This window comes from Metopolophium dirhodum, chromosome 6 (genome assembly GCF_019925205.1).
Source record: "Metopolophium dirhodum isolate CAU chromosome 6, ASM1992520v1, whole genome shotgun sequence".
NCBI classification, from domain to species: Eukaryota; Metazoa; Arthropoda; class Insecta; order Hemiptera; family Aphididae; genus Metopolophium; species Metopolophium dirhodum.
The window spans coordinates 13161641-13185414 of record NC_083565.1 but is presented as its reverse complement, the minus strand read 5'-3'; the positions used below and the strand labels follow the sequence as shown (position 1 = coordinate 13185414).

Below are 23774 nucleotides of genomic sequence, written 5' to 3'. Positions count from 1 at the left end.
GTATAATTTATAAACCAAAAAAATTAAATACAACAATAGTACCTACAACGTTGAAACTATAGGAAGTGGCTGCTAACAGATAAAAGTACTTCACAATATGATGTAGGTATACTTGACAGAGCCCACGGTCATCTACTCAAGTAGATAACCACGATCGAGACTTAGAAAAATAGCATACGAATAATGGGAAGAGGTTTCCGGGCACTATAATGCTGAAAAACTTCAATTTTGAGAATAAAAACAAATGGCACCATCATTCAACAAACGAGGTTTACCTAAGTCCCTAATTGGTAGGTTATATTATACATGATATATAATGTCATAATATTATTACGAATAAAATATGAATGACCATCATTTTTTTTCCACTCTGTATAATGTAGGTATACTGCACGTTAACTACCCATGTCATATATTTTTATATTGTACGTGCGTTTATTGTTGTATTGCGAAGTCCTGGTCAGTGTGCGTGTCAGCGTTTACGGCCTATACGGCTGTACGCGTAAATCTTATTTAATTGCAAATTGACAAGTACACGCGTTTACTTTCATCACACTAAAACGTCATCGTTTTTCCGGTTGTTATTATTGTTTCGAATTTTCGTGCATACCTACACCTTTTACAATGTTATAATAATATTATAATATGTAGATATAGGTATAGGCGGTACTCTGGTCACTGGCCAAGGTCATTTGTTTGCAGCTGTACATTTGTAGTGAATAAAAAACACACACAACACAACCTAATCAATATTATAAGTAGGTAACTACGTACATAATATAGTTTCTTTAATACAAATTCGTGGTAAGTATCATGGCACATAACTATTAACTGCATTATATACGATGTATAGCATGGTCAAGTATGACACTGACTGGAACTCTGATCTACAACAGCCGTCCAAGTGGATTACACACTACTTTGTTGAACACTAGGCGATTTGAACGCACGCGTCAGCGTTTTTAAGTCGCGATTAATCGCTCAAAATTAAACGCGCTGTCTTATATGAGTTGTATTTACACACATAATTAATGAGACGCGAGTTTGGTAGCATCTGGTCACGTTCGGTCCATGTTGCATGTTTAATTTTGAGCGTTCGGTCGTGATTTTCAGCTATAATTAAAAATTATTTTTCCAATGTATTTCCGGCGTTAAAATGCACACAGAAGATTTAAACGCCGAAATCGCCCCACGTTTTTATACGTTCATTCATAATTTGTCTCTTGTAAGACGTATAGTTTACTAAGTTACAGTTGCTACACAGCTAGTTAGTAGTTAAATTTAAATACGTAAGTATTTAGTATTTACATATTTACGTATTTTAAATTTGCCAAAAATAAAATGTTTGACAGTGAATCATTTATTTTTACCTTACACGCGGTGGCCATACGGAGATTATTAAACTTTGTCCTGCCAGTGATTCAGTGTGGATTAATTTTGATGTCGTCGAAGAAAAGTCTTCTGGAAAAATTGGTACACTGGACTTGTCACTCGTCAGCCGATATTGACGGTGATGGGCAGGGAGTAACCGAATTGGTTCCCGTTTAAAAAAGGTATTTTATTAGGTTGAGCCAAATTGGTTCCCGTTTGTGTACAGGTAAAATAGTTACAATTTTTAATTTTTAATTTTTAATAATTGGTACAAAATATAAATTAGATTGTAAAAAATATAAATGTACCTACAGTCTACACTCTATAGTCTATAGCAGGGATGGCAAATCCATGGCACGCGTGTCCGAGATGGCACGCGAAAATTTTTACTATTATATAATATATAAAATATATAGTATTATAGTTTATAGGTAATAGGTAAAAATATTTTGAGCATACGGCTTTTATCGGTCATTAACGATTATTCTTATCTGTAGATACAATAATAATAGCTATATATTATCTATATGATATTGCGTTTAGTATGTTATTTTATATTTACGTACGTTTATTATAAACTAATTATAAACCAAATATCAATAAATTGGCATCAAGTGTTCAACAACAAAAATCACATCAAAATAAATAATTAACAAAGCAATATTATTATAATTATTATTATTATTTATTATTATTATGTACCTCAACTAACCTTTTTATACATTAATTATACAATCGAATTATAATATAACAAAATATAATTTTTTTCATGGCACGCTCTAAAAAAAAAAAAAGGTGATTTTGGGCACGCAGTGTTCAAAAGGTTTGCCATCCCTGGTCTATAGTATAATATGTATACGATAAGATGGCAATAGATTGTTATATTGGAAGTTTAGCGATTTATCGGTGATACCCCGATCAATTAAGATAACGATGAAGATATCCTAACCTAACTACAAATTGTTGCAAATCGTTCCATTCAAAGCTGAATAAAGAATTTACAAGTGCCCATCCTAATATATTTTATTTAATGGAGACTTTAAACAGCATTCAGACATTAAATTATAATACATTTCGAAGTAATAATACTAGCAAACTTACTAGCAAACAGAAAAAAAATAACAAATACTTGGAAAATTGTATGACTGACTACATTTTTAACCAAGCCTACTTCTTTTAAGTTGACAGTCCTAAGCCTGTAAATTTGAGAAGGAAAATGTGCGTAATTAAACAGGAACCAATTCGGCTCAACTTAATAAAATACCTTTTTTCAACGGGAACCAATTCGACTTACGTTAATAAAATACCTTTTTCAAACGGGAACCAAATCGGCACGTGAGGTTGGAGCTCGGGAACCAATTCGGTACCAGCCGATGGGCAGGAAGCTGCAATAGAATGTGGGTCGACGCAGGTGGCGACTATCGGCTTTTGGGGAGGTGACTCCTTAAGATCGGTATAAGAGGTTGTGCTCCTGGTGCAGTGTACCATTCTCGGTACGACAATGACATGAACTCGTCTGGCTCTGTGAGACGACGAGTATAGTTAAGATTTGGTGGATGGAAAATCTTTGTTTATCTTGTGTTGATCCTGCGTTATTGATTTAAGGTAGTTACTCTGACGTGTTATAAATATTTACAAGATATATTACCTACTGGCTATTAAGTGCATAATATTTTTGTTCCATTATATAAATGTTATATGAAAAATAAAAAATACTTATTTACAAATCACAGTTAATTCAATTGACTGGGATAGCATGCGATCTATGACAGCGATTTAGTGCAGCATAATATAGTATATTGCAATAATTCACGACAGATATTAATAATTGTATCATTCCTCTACTATATAGCTACAACGAAATGGTCCTGTTCAGACTAGGTATTCAAAAATATTCAGTTGCTTGTACACAATTGAATGATAATAATTTCAGTTGGAATAAGACGCGAGAAACTAAAACAAGTATTATATTGATTTGGTCTTAAATTGGCGATAATTGCTAAGTGGCAGATACTATTTTATATAGGTATATAACTATAGAGTACCCTGCATATAAATATAAAAATATAAACACGTAATACATACAATATAAATTATACACTGTTTATTTAAACAAAACTGTGATAGCATTTAAATGCCAATCACAAATTCACCGATTTCAAGCAATTCAAAGTTTAAATTATTTAACGAAATCGCATGATATGTATACCTATGTATATCACTTGACACCGCGACAGTGACACGTTAATAGCTGTTTTGGTGTACATAGTTATTGATACATATAGAATATGGTGCCTATATTATATTGATATAGTCGTATATATACGAACAGACAATATGAACCTATATTATATTATTGTATATGTGTACAATATATTATGTGCCTTCACGTGTACGATAAAAAATCAAAACAACATTTCCCAACAACCACGGTGACTCGTACGTATATAATTATACCTATGTACATATTATTATAATCCGCGTACAGCCACCTGCACATTCGCTCATACACGCATTACACATTATAATATTATTATTATTGTGTATAGTATTGCACCGAGACAGAGAAATAATGATCCGCCGCGTTTAACGCGTGTGTAACCTAAAAAAAAAAAACGTTTGTATTTATTGGCTTATGGACCGCCACAATATCGTATTATACTGTACACTGTTGTAGTGTTGTGTGTCTACAACGTAATCCTAAAATAATAGTCGTGTACCGCTCATGATTTGACTGCAATCATAACACATTGTTTGGCACACGTCGTGTTTGTAAAGAAATAGATACCTATAAATATAATACAGGTAGTATATTATTGTACCAGATAGCTATATAATAATATCTATACAAACCTTTACCAGACACCTATATAATAATATCTATACAAACCTTATACATATATATACATTATACATATTATAATATAATAACGGACATTCTATAATATTTACGCGTACATTATGTTGTGTCATGTACACCCGACTACCCGAATAAATATTGTTATAACGTATTACGCACATTATTATTGTTACCTATATTATGCATATTTAATCCATACGAATAAATGTAAATTTTTTTGACAGCACCGAATCACAAGCATATCTACAGCGTATTTGTTCCGGAACACCGGAGCCGGATAATATACTTAAGTAGTATGTAATATTATAATACTAATAGTAGCAATCACATAATACGTGAACAATATATCTAAATCAATAAGGGATATTTGTGGGGCCGTGGGGGGCTAAGCCTCCCCCCCCTAGTTGCGCCAATGGCCTCTATATCTGTGGAAAAACCTTTTTGCGCATATAGAAATTAGGAGCAACTGAAAACAAATAACGCGTAATATCCTGTTGTGCACCAACAATCAACATTGATATCGGTGAAAAAACGAAGACATCTTGTTCGAAAACAACAAGATGAAAATCCAACATCATCTCAAGTGCCTTTGGATGAACACCGGTGGTCTCTATACCTATCCTGGCAGGGCCTTTCGAAGCCCAGGGCGAAAACCAATTTTATCACTTTTTACAAACGCGGGGCCTCCGAATGTAAGCAAAAAGTGCGAGGGGGGCTGGGTCCTGCTCCCCCCCCCCCCCCTAAGGACTGCCCTGCCTCCTGGAACTTACTGCTGCACACATCAACACAATACGATATCGGTGTATCATTAGATCTATTATAATATCAAAACATGTTGCAAATTACAGTACGCTGCACCGCTGCAACGATTTTTCGCGGTGTTTGCGCAACCGTTTTTCCAAGACGGTTTTGCGGGAAAACTCCCGCTGATGGCGCGAGCGTTTCCCCCCGCCGACTTACGCTCATAGCGAAAACCACCATCGCGATTAAAAGTGAAAACGCCGGCTACTTCGGGTCACATGTAGTCTACCCGTTCGGCCGAACCTCAACACGCGTTCGCCATAAATAATACAATATCGGCAAATATAAAATATAAATATTCATCGCGCGAGACACCCAAGTGCAACTCGTTTACGGAATAATATAATAAAATCACGTACTCATTCGATTCGGCGGTGTGTTTTGTATTTTTGTTTTTCGTCATCTTGATTGGTTTTTCCGCAACAATGCCGTACGCACCCAGCGCACCGCCGTCCGATGATATGTATTTTCAATAACGTTTATTTCATACAGCTAACCTGTGCAATATACGTACACAAAAAACCATATTAGACTTTAAACAGTGCACCTATCGTCGATAATAGCTAGAAGACCACGTCGTCGTATGTGCATTTTAGTCGACACAAACGCATACAATGGTAAAGTATACATACGAATAATATTTTAATACATATACTATAAATATAAATCATAACGCCGGGTGTTCAGGGGTTCAAACACCCTCCTCACACGTTTTTTTCACAGCTGAGAAAACGCGTAAAAATGTCTAACATTATTCAAAAACGACGAGCGATTACAATGTACACAGTCCTTACCATATTATATCCTGTCGGCAGCACCTTCATCAAATTCGCACAATACCCACCAATTATATTATTATATATCGGACCCGCGATTTTCGTGTTTACCGGACAAAGCGATAATTCCGGCGACCTTTCCGCATCATGCGAACCGTAGACGTAATATATTATTACACTTACAGTTTTCGTATTTCTGGTTTGGACGATTGATCATCGCGCCGACCGATCGAATCATGTCCGGAGCGAGAAATCGCCTTTGACTTATACACTTCGGTAGTCGAGGTCAATAGTGTCACAGTTATCTGTTAGATCGTCGAACGTTATCCTCATACGTTACTCCCATCACAGATTTAGGATTTCAGTACCTACTTTCTAGTTTCTAGACACGCGGTATTTCAATAGGTATTATAATGCGTGACTGCGTGATTCAATAAATACTATCTCTGTGTTTACGTTAAATGTATACGCAGATTAATTACTTGTAATAACTAATAGTACATAACGTAATGTAAGTACAGCGTACCGACGCATAGTATTATACCTAAGTCAGTGCATTATAATCTAATCAGTAGTTATTAACATTTTTATTATTAATATAAGTAACCACTTGTTATACTATACAAAATTGTGTTTATATTTAATAATATTTATACTATTTTTCAAAAAACTTGTTGATGAATGAACGATTTACATAAGTTTCTTGGTCTGTCTTGAAGATTGTAACGTCGTTTCTACAATAATACATCAATTTTGTATTTAATATAAATAAAATGACAATAAGTTGGTTGGTAGTTACCTACAAATGTATTCATTACATGATTATTTTTTTTGTTACATAGTATAAAAATTCTTCTTTTGAATAACGTTCGTCGCCCAGCCTTTAAAAAATACAGTCAAGGGCGATATTTGTGTCGCCTAGTCAACTAGTTCAAAAAATCCGCTGACCTATACTTGTACACTGCATTTTTTATTGACGAATCATAAACAAAATACGATTAACAGATAATCCATAATACCTATAATGTATGTGTGTTTTATATCGAACACGTCTTCGCGGTATGATTTGTCGAAATACTGTCGAGTCATTATCACTCATTGCGGTTATTGTTTTAACGACAAAAGGAAAACGACGACTCGCTGTGACATCATTGCTGCAGGTCGGCTAACCGTTTACACACATTCGATATTTTTGTCGTCGATGATTTCGGTGTGCGACTCAGTCGGGGGTTTGGTCAGGAACCGGAACGCCGGACACCTGCTGTAATAACTCCGTCGATTTTCCACGGTTGGTTTTTTTTCCCCCAATCGCCCCGGGAAATGTGTCGAAATCAGATCCAGGGTGAACGTGCACAGAGAACCTGTCACGTATAATATGTGCCTTGTACAGTACATAATATTGCATCCTAATTCTTAATGCACGAGTGTACATACGCGCACAAGGCATGTATAGTTTTTTTCCGTTCAACTCTCGATGAGGCGGTCCGATTATAACGTTTAGAAATCGAAAAATATTCGTTGGGGTTTTTTTCCGGTCTTATTTTTTTATTTTTTTCCGCGCACACGGTATACGGGCAACGGGTTTTGTTTCAGTCATATTATAATATGCCGTTATTGCTATTATAATGCGATGTGCATACATGATTTCACAGACTCAATACTACGGATTATTGTCCACTATCGCGCTTCGACGTAGTTTATTGCAGCCAATTATATCGCATTAGTTTCCCCATAGGAATTATTATTGCTCAAATACACATAATATTATATAATATTTCTGTCGTTATGGAACGCATTTATTTTTGATCAACTAACGATCGATATTATTGTCTGCGACGGTCATTTCCTAGATCCAAACGCTACGCCCGAGAACGTTTCTTTGGTTTCGCGTATAATAATTACGTCCAATTAGATGTCGCCTTGCCGTTTCGGTTAAATCTGTATCGCAACAACGCGAGTCCGTCTACTGAAAACCGGCAGTCTATAGTCATTATGTCCATAACATTATGCCGTCTTAGATCTAACAGCAATTTAACAATTTAAAAATGTCGCCACTCGTCGTCGGACTCGGCGTGTTTATTTTAGTGGTCAGACAGTACTACTCCAATTTAAAACAATTATTATTCTGTAACCGTTGTTATTGCGTGTCAGGAACAATTTTGGCACGGTTTGTTGATCAGTTGTATCTTCACGGCGACGGTGTGCGGTTCGGAAGACACGATACCAAGTCGGGTACTTCCAAACGCTGACGAATATCAAGACGAAATCACCGCGGCCGAAGATCACGAGTAAGTCGAACATTTACATTATTTATCCATAAACATGTTTTCGAGACAAGTGTGAAAGTATATGATTCGTAGTCAAATAATAATATTATACCGTGAAAGTTGTGTTTTTGTGATTATTTGGGACCAAACGAAATAGTAAATTACGACGATCGTGTCCGATATGATAATCTAACATAGTATTATATCATTTTGTCGAAGTTAATTTTTATGATTTCTTCAAATCGAGTTTACGCTCCTTTGGTCCTTAGCAGATTTAATCATACTTTTAAGTCATATGATCAATAGTACACGGAAATCCGGAAATACTATATAGTTGTACAGATAAAAAATAAATTACTGATCCGCGATTCTAGTGGGTACAGATTATACAAAGAAAGGGCGCTTAAAAATCTCGTTTATAGATACAATGGTCGACTATCAAAACAAAAATTCATCAATCCTCCAGGTAAAAAATTTGGTCGGTCATTTGCGTATAGACATACTGCGTTCTGTAACAAATATGCGTATAACATTAGTGGCGTGTGTATAATTAAGTAGTAAGACTAATGTACGGTGACATAAACAGCTGATAACCGAATAACATGATCGGATGATATTATAATATATACCTATCTCAGTTTTTTTTTTCATGATTGACCAATTAAAACGAATCTCATTCTATCCAAACTATGATATTATTTATATATAATTTGAAAAATGTTTCGTATCACAATAATTTTATTAATGTAATTATTTCTTTGTGGATGTAATTAATAACCTAACCAACTAACGAATCTATAGTCAAAATCGGATGATCACATTATATTTGTGACTCGGCGCGGCTGAAATCAATAACGCAACGTGATTGAGGGTAAGCGACGACCGCTGCCACTATAGTTCCAGGATGGGTGACCGCCCGGGTCCATAGTGGCAAGAATCTTGTCACATAAACGCGTGTTGCCAACCAACCATAACACCTACAACAGCTAATGGCCAAAGTTGCCGGGCTTTGGATCAATGAATAAAAATCGCATTATATTTTAATGATTTTTCAATGTCTCATACAACCGTATGTCTGTTCAACGAGAGAACGCACGGCGCACCGACCAAAACTGGTTCCCCCCCCCCCCACGCGACATCCTGCCATAGAAGAACCGGGTTCGATAGCAGTGTGACGCGGGGGGGGGGGGGGGTGCGCAGAATATGTGCGTTGAACAGAGTAAGAAAAGTCGTTCGTAAAAATAGAGATGTGATGCAGACGTCCCATTTATTATCTAAAATATTTTCTAAATAATATTATACAATGATTTCGTTACAATAATGAGACGTTGACGTTTTGTACAGACACCACCGGATCATCATCGTGGTGCCCAAAGAAGTGCCGCAGCACGTGAATCACGTGCACACGTACAAGCTGGCCGGCAAGGGCATACCGCTTATCCACTCCGGCAAAGTGGTGCACGACCACAAGCACAGCGGCAAGGTGGCGCACGAGCACGGGCACGCGGGCAAATCGACGCACAGCCACAAGCACAGCGGCGCGTACGGCCACCAGCACAAGCACCTCGGGTACATGGGGCACAAGCACTTCGGCAAAGTGGGCGTCGTCGGGCACGCGCACAAGCCGGTCCAGCAGCCGCCTCGCGACCACCACAACCGCGGCCACCGTCCGTTGCTGCGCAACGCCGCGCACCAGCTGCACTTGCAGCAGCTACAGCAGGCCGGCGACTACCTGGTACAGCAGCACGGTAACGCGGGCGGCAGCAGTGGCGTGTTGCAGCAGGGCGGCGGACGTAGGCCCGCGTCCGGCGGCCGCGTACAGTTCGTGCCGTCGTCCAAGCCTCGGGGCCTGGGGTCGTTCATGCCAGCCGAGATCCAACAGTACGTGCAGCACGGCGCGGTCGTCCAACAGCACCAGCAGTTGCAACACCAACAGTTGCAGCAACACCAACAGTTGCAGCAACACCAGCAGTTGCAGCACCAGCAGTACCATCAACAGCAACAGCAGCAACAGCAGCAGCAGCAGCAGCACGCGGAATACGACGACGACGAGAGCGGTGGTGGCCGTAGCGCTCAGCCACCCGCGTACAACGTGATACACTTGCGGGTGCCCGACCACCACGAACCGAACGTCGTCAAGCACGTGAACATCGACTTGATCAACAACGTGGCAAAACTGCAGACCGGCGATAAGCAACAGCCAGTCACCGCAAATTTCAAGGTTGGTTATTCATTGAGATAAATTATTATATACATACTCTCTGAGTTGTCCCGGGGCAAGTGGACGTGTTGGTGCTTATATCCATTAGGCACTTACACTATTTATAGGGTTGACGGTTTTGCCGGTTTACCGGTTATATATAGCTCAAATATCGCTTGAACGGTGTACCGAAGTACCGTTCAATTAATTCCGTATTTCATATTATAAGTAAGTTGATGGTTTTTTTTTCCCGGTATATCGGTTCTAGTACCAAAATACTGGTATCCAATTTCAAAACCATATCGACCCTTATTACTTTATGCTGTCGAAAAAAGTCACTCGACAAGTTTCCCTCCTATGGTCACACATAAGGGTATGTCCGCATATACATTTGTACCGGGGACGGGAGATAACACAAAACCTCTCGGATGTTCTGTAAAAAAACGTATTGAGTCTTATTTTTCTGCATATCGAAGAAGAAAAAAACAAATATTTAACCGTTGCGCTGCACTTTCTTATACTTTCATAGAACTATATATTAATACTTACTATCCTGCCATACTTAGATTTTTGATTCATTACTGTGGATATATTGTATTGTAACTTAAATTCAAGATTTCGACTGTAATGGTACATACATTTTTTTTTTTTTTTGAAATGTCACTCGACGCCTTTTATGATAAATATAATACATGATGAGCAATTATGGCATCAAGTACCAACAATAACCGATTAAAAATTATATGTGGTTCGCATATATTTGCAGTTATGGTAATATAATATGCGATCGCTTAAGCGTATTTGAAGTTTCCAATTTTTTAGACACACGTTCCTGCATTCAAAATATACATACAGGCACAATATTATTTTATATTATCATTTTGGCGACTGTCTAAAGACTCATTTTTCGTTTATTATAATACTCTCACCGACGATATTATATAGGTGGGCAAATGTAAGTTCCCACACGAGATATAGCAGGTAAAAATTACCCCATACGTAAGTTCCCACACGAAAAAAAATTATACCAAACACCAAGGCTGGGCAAAGAAAAGTAACTTAACTTAATTTAAAGTTAAAATTTTCTTATTTTCAAAATAAAAAATTTCAGACACATAATAATGTTTATATAAATTGCTTATAATTTTAACTTTTAATTCGTTAATGCTCACCCTTGCCAAACACAAACTTCCTTCCCACTTTATTCAGACTTAGGACTGACAACTTAAACGTAGTTGGTGTGGTTAAAATTTGTTTTGTTTTTGTATTGCATAAAAAAAAGTCCAATTCAACTTTGAATTGAATCTAGTCCGTATAATAAATAATAAAAATTAATAATATAATGTGAATATTTGTATATGTATAAAATAAAAATAATAATAGAAAAAATGAAATTTTATTAGGTTTATTACGATAGCTCAAACACTTCACATAGTCATACTGTGTAATTTTTTTCCGTGTGGGAATTTACGTACGGGCGTATTTTTTTTTGTGTGCGAACTTACATATGTACTCGCTTACCTGCTATGTTTCGTGTGGGAACTTACCAAACCCCATATAGGTGTGGACGTTTGAGGTATACATTGGACAGCTGCGGCTAGTTCATAGGTCTATGGTTAGGACATATTTGTAAAGGCCTGCCACGTATTCGTTTCTCTGAAGGGCCGCCGAGTCAACAATTCTTTAACTTTACTAATGTACGTTCGTCCTTATTTACGATCGGTCTTTGTGTTTTGTCATTCATATGACCAATATAGGAATATTTATTTATTATGTACATACAATTTTTTTATTTTATGTACATTCCTAAATTGTATTGATTTCATTTCATGTGTCACGTATGCATAATTGTGAGCTCGTGACTGTATAACAAAATGTGTTTACGCCACTGACCCGCTAAAGCTGTCCCATAATGTATGACATAATATTATTATAATAAAACCGTTTGCAAACGAATATCGCGCACGAAAATATAGAATACGATTCTGGCCGTACGCAATAAATTAATTGAAACCGAAAGGTTGTAATTATTTCTCTATAGTACTTCCGGTTGTTTAGTTAATTTTGTTTTTCTTTCAGCGTACGCCAAATTCGTTTACCGAACATTTTCCAAGCCACTCTACGCACAGCTTTCAGATATCGCATAATCCGTGACAGAAGCGACCGCATAAAAAAAAAAATATAGACCTTGTACCGTACAAAATGCATTGATATCAATAGAGCCAAATAAGCCGATGACATGCCTAATAATAATAATAATAATATCTACACGTCTACATGATATTATAGTAATATTATAATATTGTACACTGCATAATAAATACCTACTGTACAATATATTGCTAGCTGGCTCTTTTTGTTTCATACAGTAAAATATGTCTTACGACCAATTTGTTGTTGTTTTTGTTGTGTTATTATTCCCGACGCCCACAGTGCTTATGTACCTATCTATTATAAAAAAAAAAACGCGTCTGCTGTATACGCATCCGGACGGGGCAAATGGTCGTCTTGGACACGACGTTTGGGAAACCAGCAGTGTAATTTTTGAGAAAGCCAACAAGTCACGTGTGAGCGATTTTCGTAAATACAATTTTAAATACCTCCGCATTCCGACACGGGCAATTTTTGTTCAAATCTGCACGAATGTAGGTACTCACACTATCTCTCCCGTAACTGTATAATGCGCGCATAATGTGTAGGTACCTGTGTGAAATGATTGCTCGGGTAGTTAGAAAAATAGCTTCAGGTATCTATTTATATATCGAGGAAAAATATTCATACGAAACAAAGCAGTGTGTTGGGATGGGGTATTATACCTGCGGGCGCCTGCTGTTGAAGTATTTACACGTCTTGGCGTACATGATATAATATTGTAAAATATTATCGCAGGGTTGTATAAAAAAAATGTATTAATTCAGTGGTTCACTAAATTCTAATGGGTAATAAAATCATGTTTAAGGGACCACTATTGACCTTGTTTATGCAGCCTGGCATATATATTACTATGGATTATAATATTATAGCATACGTAGCGACATAGCGTTCCTGTCAAATATTCGAAATTCGCGTTCGAAAAAGCTTTTACAGTCGTACGATAACTATTTAGGTAAATACAGTTAAATACTTTTCATAATAATTCACTAATTCCTTAGCACAATGTTTTAGTTAGCTAAAATCCTTCCTGGTGATGAGGCGATTAATGTTTAACAGATTAATGGTTATGAAAGATTCTTGAGGGGAATAAAAAGCCTGCTGACATTATAAGGTTATATATTATGATTAATATTTTCTGTTGTTTAAATAGTTTACAACAATCGTTAGATACATTTTGAACTTTGTTTGTATTCGGACTGCTATAGTAGATATTTCGGTAGTTTTTTTTTAGTAAATAGTTGAAGACAATTCCAACAGTAAATATAATGATAGTTTATTTCTATTTAAATTAAGCAAAAATTATTAAAGTGTACAAGTCGTGTCTATGTGAGAGGCTGAAAGTGCTCAGGTCTCAACGGTTATGGTACATCCGAATAATATGCTGTACTCCGGTCTCCCGTATAAATAATTCCGGAACCTTTGACTTGTTACGGCTCGCGTATTTTGCAGGTGTCGTTGGGTGTGGTCGTGGAAAGTTGTTGTTTTCGTAAAAGATGTGAAAGACAGTTTCATGATTATGAATATCGATTAATACTAGTTTTGCTGAATTTATAAGAATTCTAGGTGTATAGTTAAATATATAAATATCTATTTTAGTTTTATAGGAATCCGCAAATTCGTTACATAGTCGACAGCTTTTTTTATGGTACAGTTCATATTATATTGTGTAAGGTCGAAACTACTGATCATACGGCAATCATGTGTCGTTATTCTATGAATTCATAGCCCGTGACAACATTAATATTACGCAATTTTAAGAGACTGTTCTTAGGTGACTGCACTTAAATTACTGTAAACATACTGTTGCTAGTTATTTACCTAGTAGAATGCCGAGTAAATGTAGTTATTTTTTAGTTGCCATATCAACTGTAACGGTGAGAAAAAAAAATGTTGTATCGATCACAAAAAATGTATATACTATATTATCTATGTTAAAATAATAAATCAAATTATATCAAATAAATAATATCATAATAAGTATAATTGTAAGTAAATTATTTGGCCAATAAGTATGACGAAATTATGTATGTTTTCAACTTTAAATGTACTACAATAGTTTCTAGAAATAGGCTCGTGAGCAAACAAAATACAATTTAAATAATCGCTGTAAACTTTAATAGAAGACAAAATGTCCTTCAGTGGACTTAAAACTAACTCTGAATATTATCGAAAAACACTATCCCCGTAACGTGAATTTAATAAACAATAACTATGACCAATTATATTGTTTTATTATATGGGACATTTTGATATATGTACACAAATTATTACGACGTCGATTATATTTTCTGAAAAAAATCATAATAATAAATTGTAAATTGTAAGCTGGGTTGAAATTTCATATTTCATGCCGGTAAAAAGAAAACGTCTTATAGTCTTATACGATCATTAAAATCGAATCACAACTTTAGACCATTAAATGGCTTATAATTAGATTTGATACGGTCCGTCAACATCCGACGGTCAGTGATCGTGAATGATTATACCCCGGTTGTTTTTCTTTCATCGAATTATTTATTTATTAATTAAATTAAAAAATTTATGTCAGTGCACGCGGGATTATTTACATCCGGGTCGTGCGGTTGGCTTGAATAAGGGGATCGCGACGGGCGGTATCGGGCCCGTAGAGGTGCGACCAAAAACTATAAAGTTAGGACGTTCTATTCAAAAACTGTACAACACAAGTAGGGACGAGTTGCAACCACCTTCCCACGGTCTTGTGTAAGTCACGTTGGAATGGGCAATTTCGTAGTGAATACTTAAGGGTGGGTTCTAGATCGATGGTTCTAAGAGGAACCTTTTTCTGTAAGTCGCGATGGTAGTTCGACTGTAAGTAACACAAATCCGCTGGTAATTGCACGCAAGGTCCAGAGTATATGTTGACTTCCGCTCTCCGTCGTAATGATATGAGCGCCGGGCTCGTCAATCGCCGCCTCGTATTCACGAGTGTTTTCGCCGCTGCACCGATGTCACCTTTCGAAATATGGGCAGGGGTTAGACACTGTGTGTTATGGCCAAATCGGGTGATTGAAGACGGTCTCCGGGATGGGGTGTGGTATACTAATTTATCAATTAAATATTTCATATCAATATTATAAATTATTTGAAAAATGTCAAATAACAATGTTATAATATTTAATTAATATTCCATAGCAGAATGTATGGCGTTATACTGAAACTGACATCCATAAAAAACTTTGAATAAATTAAAACAGTCGTCGTCCGTGGTCAATGGATAGTTTCCGTCTATCGTAACAAACAGGGATATACGTTACCAACGTCTTATCAGATTACGGATACGGTACAATTTTTCGAGACCAATACTTCATACCGTAGGGATACACAAACCCGACCAGCTGATCGCATGTTGTTCTGTGATATGGGTAGGTAGGATCGATGTGGTCGTTAATTGCCGCCTCGTCTAACGAGTGTCTCCGCTGTGGATGTTGACTCTTGAAGTGTTGACGGAAGACTGACGTTGCTCCGTAGATGTGACCGGTTTATATATTATGGTGTCCCGTACCGAATCGTAGACCACGGGTGTGCCCGCCGTGCGTGTCCGTGCTTACACCGTTGGTACGGTTTGCCTCACTATTTGCGCAGTTTTGGAGTTCTGGTTATTGGACGGGTGTCGTTGATTTCGTCATGGTCTCCCCTATCCATAGCCGTACTTGTCGGAGATGTTAAGTGACTAGAAGGGTTTCAAATTCACCGTTAAATCCCTACGACCGTGTCCTTTTGTACGTACTGTGTTGTGATTGGTGGTCCTGAAAAGGACCGTTTTATGTGATGAAGACTGCTCCGTTACAACTTATTCATATTACTCAATACTCAGTACCCTGTACATATTTTTGAATTCTGTTTTTGATACCTATAATATTGGTTCATCCGTTGACTCCAAAAACCGCACACTTTTAATAAAATACAGGACAGAACCGCACACTTTTGGTAGGTTAAAACCTTAAACCGCACACATTTAATAGGTTAAAACCGCACAATTTTAAAAATTGTCGTATCCAAAAACCTTACAGTTATGATTTTGACCCCAAAAAGGTCGATAAACAAAAAACGCATATGTATATGTATAATTAATTATTTGTTCTCATTATTCTCACAGTTCATCAAAAAAAATGTATACATTTAAACATTTTAAATATCAATTTTAAAAAAATGTCAACTTAAAAATGTATATATTCAATAATTTAAAAAAAATGTAAAACGAAAAATGTATAGGTATATTCAAAAATTTTAAATATTAATTTAAAAAATAATTAAAACTTTCAAAGTTTGATTGGCTGAAACCGACTGCCGACGTTTTTTAAAAACTTTATACGATGTCCGTCACGTAAAAATTCTTCCCAAAATTGAAACAATAGTACATAATATAGTACATATCATATAATCTTATATTTTCACTATTTTCACTAAAAATAGTGTGCGGTTTTAACCCACTATAAATGTACGGTAATTCATTATACAATAACCGATAAGCTGTGCGGTATTTGGCTATCGACCTTTTTAGGGCTAAAATCAAAAGTGTGCGGTTTTTGGATGCAACCGGTTCATCAATCTCTTGCAGACAGAATTCTAAAATATGTATAGGGTACTAAGAAATGTAGATATAACTGAGTTATGGAGTGTACCCAGTTTTCGCGGACATACCTACGGTATATATAACATGCAACGGTACTATGGTATATTGTTACGGGATAAGAATAAGTGTTTACTTTTTATGACCTTTAGTCGGGTGGCACTACTGAGTGCCCTCCCCCATCTGTTATTCTCGACATGTAAATACTTTATCTAAATTACTTATTGTACCAAATTGTTGTATAGATTGTAATTATATTTTAAAAAAAAAAAAAAAAAAAACCTTATATGGTCGTATCGTCTTGTGCCCCGCCCAGCCGTGAATCTGCGGAGGGGAATTAAAAAATAAAAAATAAAAAACGATTTGCCGGTACTGTTTTTTTTTGTGTGTGCAGTCGGTGACGCACTACAACAAGGTGATCGGACACGGGCGCGCCGTGACCGCGGCTAATGTCGAGGACGAGTTCGACGCGCAGACCGACGACGAGGACGTGGGCGGCGAGCTGTTGCTGGAAGACGTGGGTTACCGGTTCGGCGAGGGTTACCGGCTGGCGATGGACACGGCAGCCCGCGACTTTTCCGCCGCCCAGGAACAGGACGAGGAGGAGGCGGACGAGTCGTTCAAGGAGCCTTTGGCCGGCGTCCACGACGACGAACCCTCCGACGGCAGCAACAACGCTTACAGCCAGACGTACAGCTTACAGTTTTGAACCTTCACCAACGATATTTTTCTCGTATAAGATTTTGTTATTGTTCCGTAGCCAAGTGGCTATTAGTATTTTTTTACCTTTATAAATTATTGTTGTTGTTTTTGTTACTATTTTTGCTTTTGATTGTTTTTCAAGTGGTCTTATGCTATGCGTGTTTTGTGCAATCATATTTTACGCGTGGATAATATATTATAATAATAATAATATATTATATTATTTTGTATCCAAGCCATGTAGTTTCTTTCCGTGTAATTGTCCGCACTCGCTCCTATATTATAGAGCGTTCGAATAAACTACTCTAAACTCGTAAAGCAGAGTCACGAAAAAAACCTTATTACATTTTATACAGTATAACATGTTTTAAAAACTAATATTTTTAATATTGTATTATTTATAAGATTCGACGGATAAGACAAAAACTACGACTTATATATTAATATTATATCGCGATAGAATGTTGTACAGTTTATCTTTATAATAATTATTAATTGTTGAGGAAAAATCCAGAAAGTTTGTGAGTAACATTATGAATCGTCAACGATCAACCCGTAGTATAGGTTAGATATTATGTAAGGTTAATACCAAACCACTAGCTATGGATCACTCGGTCCTTGTGTTCATCGCAAGTCCACCAGAAAACCATATACTACATTATTATGTGAATGTGACACGAAAATTAACTTTTTAATTGCCTTTCTGGAGTGCCGCGGGCCGTGGCGATATAAAAACGCCTGAAAAACAAACAATTATGCAGACAATAGTAATTGTACACGCTCCACAATAATAACGCTTCATACATAATATATAGAAAGGTCACGCGGGATTTGGGGGTTATGACATGCATCATCATATTTATATACCTCCCAGTAATTACGCCACTATCGTACAAGTAGTCAATTACAAAGTAGTTTTGAAATGTTTAGCTGTATTACACACACATACACTTTTGTATGTTTAAATGTATACGCCCAAATGATTCGATAAGATGATTACATTATATTATCATACCGGAAACTCCTCCCGCGAGAGACGAGCGGAGACTATAGCACCGATTTCAATCGTATATAGTTTTGGTATAATATTTTAAGCAATTATTGGGCAACGATGACAGTGCTTTGGTACGTTGGCCGAATACCTACGACGTGGTGGCGTGTCCAATGCTCACAAGACACGACCGACGTGTGTTTTCCGATTCCGTCAGTTTTCCATGATAATCAAGTCTCTGGTCTTATATACGCGTCGACGGGTCGTATGTTATACACTTATTGCAACAATAACTATTATTGTTATTCGCATGTGTGTTTTACCTCAAACAACATTGTATACCATAATACCAGATGTATTTATCGTTGAACATTTCGATCCATAAACGCCTCGACCGTCCTTATACTATGCCAGTACAACCCAGTCAACAGACGACTTTATTGGTATATTTTTTTTTCAATAACAGTAATGTGCATGTACTTTGATCCGATTACATTCAAACCGTTATCGAATGTACCCATTTTATTTTTTGTACCTGAATTGACGTACCTATACATATTTTAACAAATTTTCCTATACGTTGAATATTATGTTTCTGAAAGATTTCTTTTATATTCCTACCTAAATAAATTATATTATTTTAATGTAGTCACGTGGAATATTTATCAATAATTATCATTCTCATATACCATATTATTTTGTGTTGATATAATTATTATTATAGGTACATGCGCATAATAAATAATAATAGATGGAAAATGAAAAATGTGTCAATAGCACAAAGTATATTATGTAGCCCGATACAAATTATTGAAGATAATAATTATATATTATTTATGTCATAAATTACAAATTCTCTCTTTTCAGAAAAACAATATTATGATTTATAGACTATAGTTATGACTAACATAATAGTGCCTAATTGTTATTTTTCGATCTCATGATTGAATTTGAATAATGAGGAATAATGAGAATAAATTATATAAAACAAATTATAGCATCAATATGAAAACAAAAATAAGTGACATAAAAGCACATACCTAAATCCATCCCCACCTAACACGTTAAGTTTCGCATAATAAATCCATTTACGAGTCAGCATAAACATTAATTATATATAAAATACAATCAACAGGTACCTCGTACCTATAACTAACGATAAGGTATCATCTACAGACTACAATATTCTACGTTCTACGATGTAGAATTATTCTATACTGATTGAATCCAATATAACGCCTACCTATATCGTGTTAAAACCACAGACGACAAACGAGTATTTAGATATTATTAATAAAATATTTAATTAAGTCAATTTAGTCGTAAGCAAGGTATATAGCGTGTTTGTACGTAAAATATAAAATGATCGTCGAATAATATATTTGTTTTTTTTTTTTGTTGATAAAATAAATTACGTATATTATAAGTTATGAGTTATAACTATATAGGTACGATAACGAAAGCAGCATCGACGGAGGGCCACAATACGAACGCAGATATTATGCAGATGTACAACGAGCGTATACCTAGGTTACCTTCAATGAAATGTAGTATATGATAGGTATGTTGCGACTTTCTAAAGACATTTAGATTTTTCTATCAATTCGAATTAATAATTGCACGACGTGATGTGCGGCCTACGATATTAAAATAATATTATAATATGATGCGTGGCACAGAGTCGAAATCTCATTATTATAAGAATCTCGCGGGAATCCGATTGCAGGAGTCGACTCCAAAGATCTACCACGTTATCATTACCCGCAATCGGCATGGATCGGTGTAGGTCCCCATAATATCATAATTCAATATTCGTGTATGTCTGCTTACTAGTTAAATACTTATCATAATAAGCAGTGGTAGGTACACTTTAGGGCGTTGCCGAGCGTACGTTATCGAGCATAACATATACATATACATTATCGTATAGTTATACTACCTATGATATTATATAGTCGTATTATCGCATCAACGATCTACCGAACATGGTTGAAACCGAAACAGCCGTCGAAACCAGCAGAAAGTCTATAAAGTTGTTATTACCCGGCGAATCGTCATCCGACCGAATATTAATACCTATCGTGTTGCGCGTTTCACGAGATCCCACGAACGGAATATCCACCATAATATTGCATGATTAATGGCTATACGGTTGTTTAGAAAATAATTTTATCCGATAACCAGTGCCTTGACTTGTGGGGGGTACAGGGAGACTGAGTACGCAACTAAATTTTCAGATATTCTAGCGTAGTAGCGCCGTATCCGTACTTATTTTTTCTAATTAGGACGCATATGGGACGATTCTATGTTTAGGATTTTTTTCAATAAAATGTACAAATAGCTGGGTAATATTTTTTTTTCTAAAAATTAAAAAAACGCCATCAACAGGTATATCGCCAACATCTAAGTTCAAAAAAAAAAACTAAAAAGTAACATTTTCCAAATTGTTTTTCTATCAACGTAAATATCGTCATTTATATAAAATTTATCCTACTGAGAAATTTGGAACTGGTTTCACTTCAAAATATTTTAACTTATTATCGACATTTTACATAAACGTTTAAATAATCATCACATTTCGCGGCACACTTATGTGCCGCGACATGCCGTTTGGGAAATGCTGATATAAATATTATAGCGCAGTTAGCGTCAAAATTAAGCTCCTTCATTTTAAAAATCTAAGTAACACAAACGTCGTTTTAAAAACTGTTTTCAACCCCTTTCCTAGTCAGAACAAACATTTTTGAACATTTTTTTTTTTGGTGAAAAGTAGTCGGTATCGCCCCAGGCGTATTGCAGGACACTACTTATATAATATGGAATAAAAAACTAAAAATATTTGAAAATCTGCCGATATTAACTTTTGTAGTAGCTATAGACATTCTAAAAAAAAAAAAAATTAAAATCAAATACATTACCGAGGGGGAGTACTTTGTGAATCACTCTGTATGTATAAAACATAAATCTCTATGTGTACGGTACGCGTACCTACGTTATTAATGTGCAACTCAACGCGGCGGATTTTCAGTTTCTAGACACGCTCGGCGGTGTTTAATGTGGTGCTAATGTTCGCGGCCGTGTGTCAAACAAAATAAATGCAAAATATGTGTGTTGGCCGTTCCACAGATTAATCGTTGCAGTAATTATTGGTCACTATGATATATCATAATATACACTGATAAAATATGTCTCGTACACTTTTCACGCTGCGGCGGCGTTTTGACTTCAATTTGTTATGCACCTGTGGTTCGGCGGAAAAATTGACTAACACCAACACAAATAGTTTGTTGTACGTGTGCCACAATAATATAATGGACGAAGTGTATATTATATTAACCCGAGTTACAAAATGTCTCGATCGTTTACTCGCGAAATAATATCAGCTATTTTATATAACAATATAGTTTTTTTTTTTTATCCTTTTGTGTCTCGCTTATAGTAATACACTGGATACCTCCTAGCATATTATTGGTTATTTTCCAATATTGTCTATTGCTGGCGATTTTCGTAAGGCGAATGACAACAGCCACCTATAATAATATGGTACGTTATGGTATAAGTATAGGTATCAGATTCAGCAGTACATGCGGGCATTAAATTGATTCTGATTGAAATAAATTATGATTATATTTTTATATTTACTTGCAATAAAAAATAATATAATGTGTTTTATGTTTATTAACTTCTGTAAAATGTAATTTAAAAATCACCTACGTACGACCTACCTACAGCTATAAAATTGTAATTGTATATTATTATGATAATATACTATTCGTAACAATTTTTTTTAATTTCAATGTTTAAAATAATAATTATCGTTTGAATATTATTATTCATGATTGCACGGGTTTTCTATTTAATATTTACGTACTAGCTGCTTTATTGTATATTATATACCTAATTGAAAAAAATTTCTAATAAATTAAAAAATAATTCATATAAATATAAAAACCATGTTATTAATATTTATCTTTACTTTTACATATTTTTGTTTCTAATTAGTTGGCCAAATACTTCAAATAATTAAACTTATAGTTAATATCTTAAATTGCTAACATTACAGTGATTTGTTAAACTAGGAATGAAAAATTACCAATTATTTAAATGCATATTATATCGTATACTTTTAGAGTTAAATTATGTATAATAACTTTTCTTCAGACATCACAGCACGTGTAATTATACGATAATAATATGGTTGGGTGCCAAGCCGTTTTACTCATTAATCATTATTATTTATTTTCCACGTTATCGTGACCATTAATTATACAGTATTTTATGTTATACTTATTTAATTTACATTGTTATGACAGGTAATACACACTCTTAACATAGGTACACCTTATATTGAGTTGTAATGATGTATCGGCCATAATAGAAAAGCCAATGCGCGTAGGTATACCTATAAAACATTATTCTTTATTGTTTTGATTACAACTATAATAATATTAACACTGAAATATATTCATAATAATATAGTTAGGTACTGAAATTTATTACGTACCTAATTAAGTCGTCAAACATGCGTACACAATACATGATGACATTAAGCGTATGCTGCTTAGGTATCCGTCGTAGTTTTTAAACAACCGATCTTTTGAATCGTTTCCACCATAATCATTATCGTTTTGTTCGTAGCGACATAATAATATTATTTGTATACATGGTACGCGTGTCAATCGAATACAAAAAAAATAATAACTGTACAACTACTATAGGATGGACAGTGGACACGTACTAAGACCCAGTCGCAATAATATACCACTTACACAAATGTGTATATACGACACCGTGAATTCCACTCGAACAGAAATGAACGTAAACTATATGGGACTCGTATTTACAAACGGAATGGATATCGTAATATGTGAGCATGGAAGCCTGTAATTTTGTCGGTGACCTGTGCATAAAATATCCGAAATTATCGTCATCATTCGGATCTCGTGGGCACTAGTCGCACACTCGTAGGTACTTACTATTATAGTTATACCATGGTAGTATTGGGTACTCGCATGCGTTTACGTCGGAACCAATTTATTGGCAAATGAGAAAGTCACGATG

At 35.6% G+C, this 23774-nt stretch overlaps 1 protein-coding gene and 1 long non-coding RNA gene across 4 annotated transcripts; one reads left to right on the top strand and one right to left on the bottom strand.

The window, feature by feature from the left end:
- Window positions 1-2987: 2987 nt before the first annotated feature.
- On the bottom strand, window positions 2988-5525 carry LOC132946921 (uncharacterized). 2 transcript variants are annotated; one of them, XR_009664803.1, is made up of 3 exons: window positions 5392-5525; window positions 4034-4159; window positions 2988-3973 (listed from the first exon to the last, which is right to left on the bottom strand). It is a non-coding gene; the product is annotated as an uncharacterized LOC132946921 (long non-coding RNA). The 2 variants fall into 2 exon arrangements; XR_009664802.1 differs by having other exon boundaries at window positions 4039-4159.
- Window positions 5234-17935, top strand: LOC132946920 (ecdysone-induced protein 74EF-like). Of its 2 annotated transcripts, none has more exons than XM_061017038.1 (4): window positions 5234-5649; window positions 7960-8096; window positions 9420-10296; window positions 12355-14427. In XM_061017038.1, the coding sequence occupies exons 1-4, from the start codon at window positions 5647-5649 to the stop codon at window positions 12427-12429; spliced, it is 1092 nt and encodes a 363-aa protein (XP_060873021.1). In that variant the 5' UTR covers window positions 5234-5646; the 3' UTR covers window positions 12430-14427. The 2 variants fall into 2 exon arrangements, with proteins under 2 accessions (XP_060873021.1, XP_060873020.1); XM_061017037.1 differs by lacking the exon at window positions 12355-14427 and adding an exon at window positions 17415-17935 and having other exon boundaries at window positions 5235-5649.
- The last annotated feature ends 5839 nt before the right edge of the window (window positions 17936-23774 follow it).

Bases quoted from the DNA above. Each gene is read 5' to 3' on its own strand.
- LOC132946920 (XM_061017037.1), top strand. The intron at 8,097-9,419 runs GTAAGTCGAACA...CGTTTTGTACAG, and splicing joins ACCGCGGCCGAAGATCACGA to ACACCACCGGATCATCATCG. The intron at 10,297-17,414 runs GTTGGTTATTCA...TTGTGTGTGCAG, and splicing joins CAGTCACCGCAAATTTCAAG to TCGGTGACGCACTACAACAA.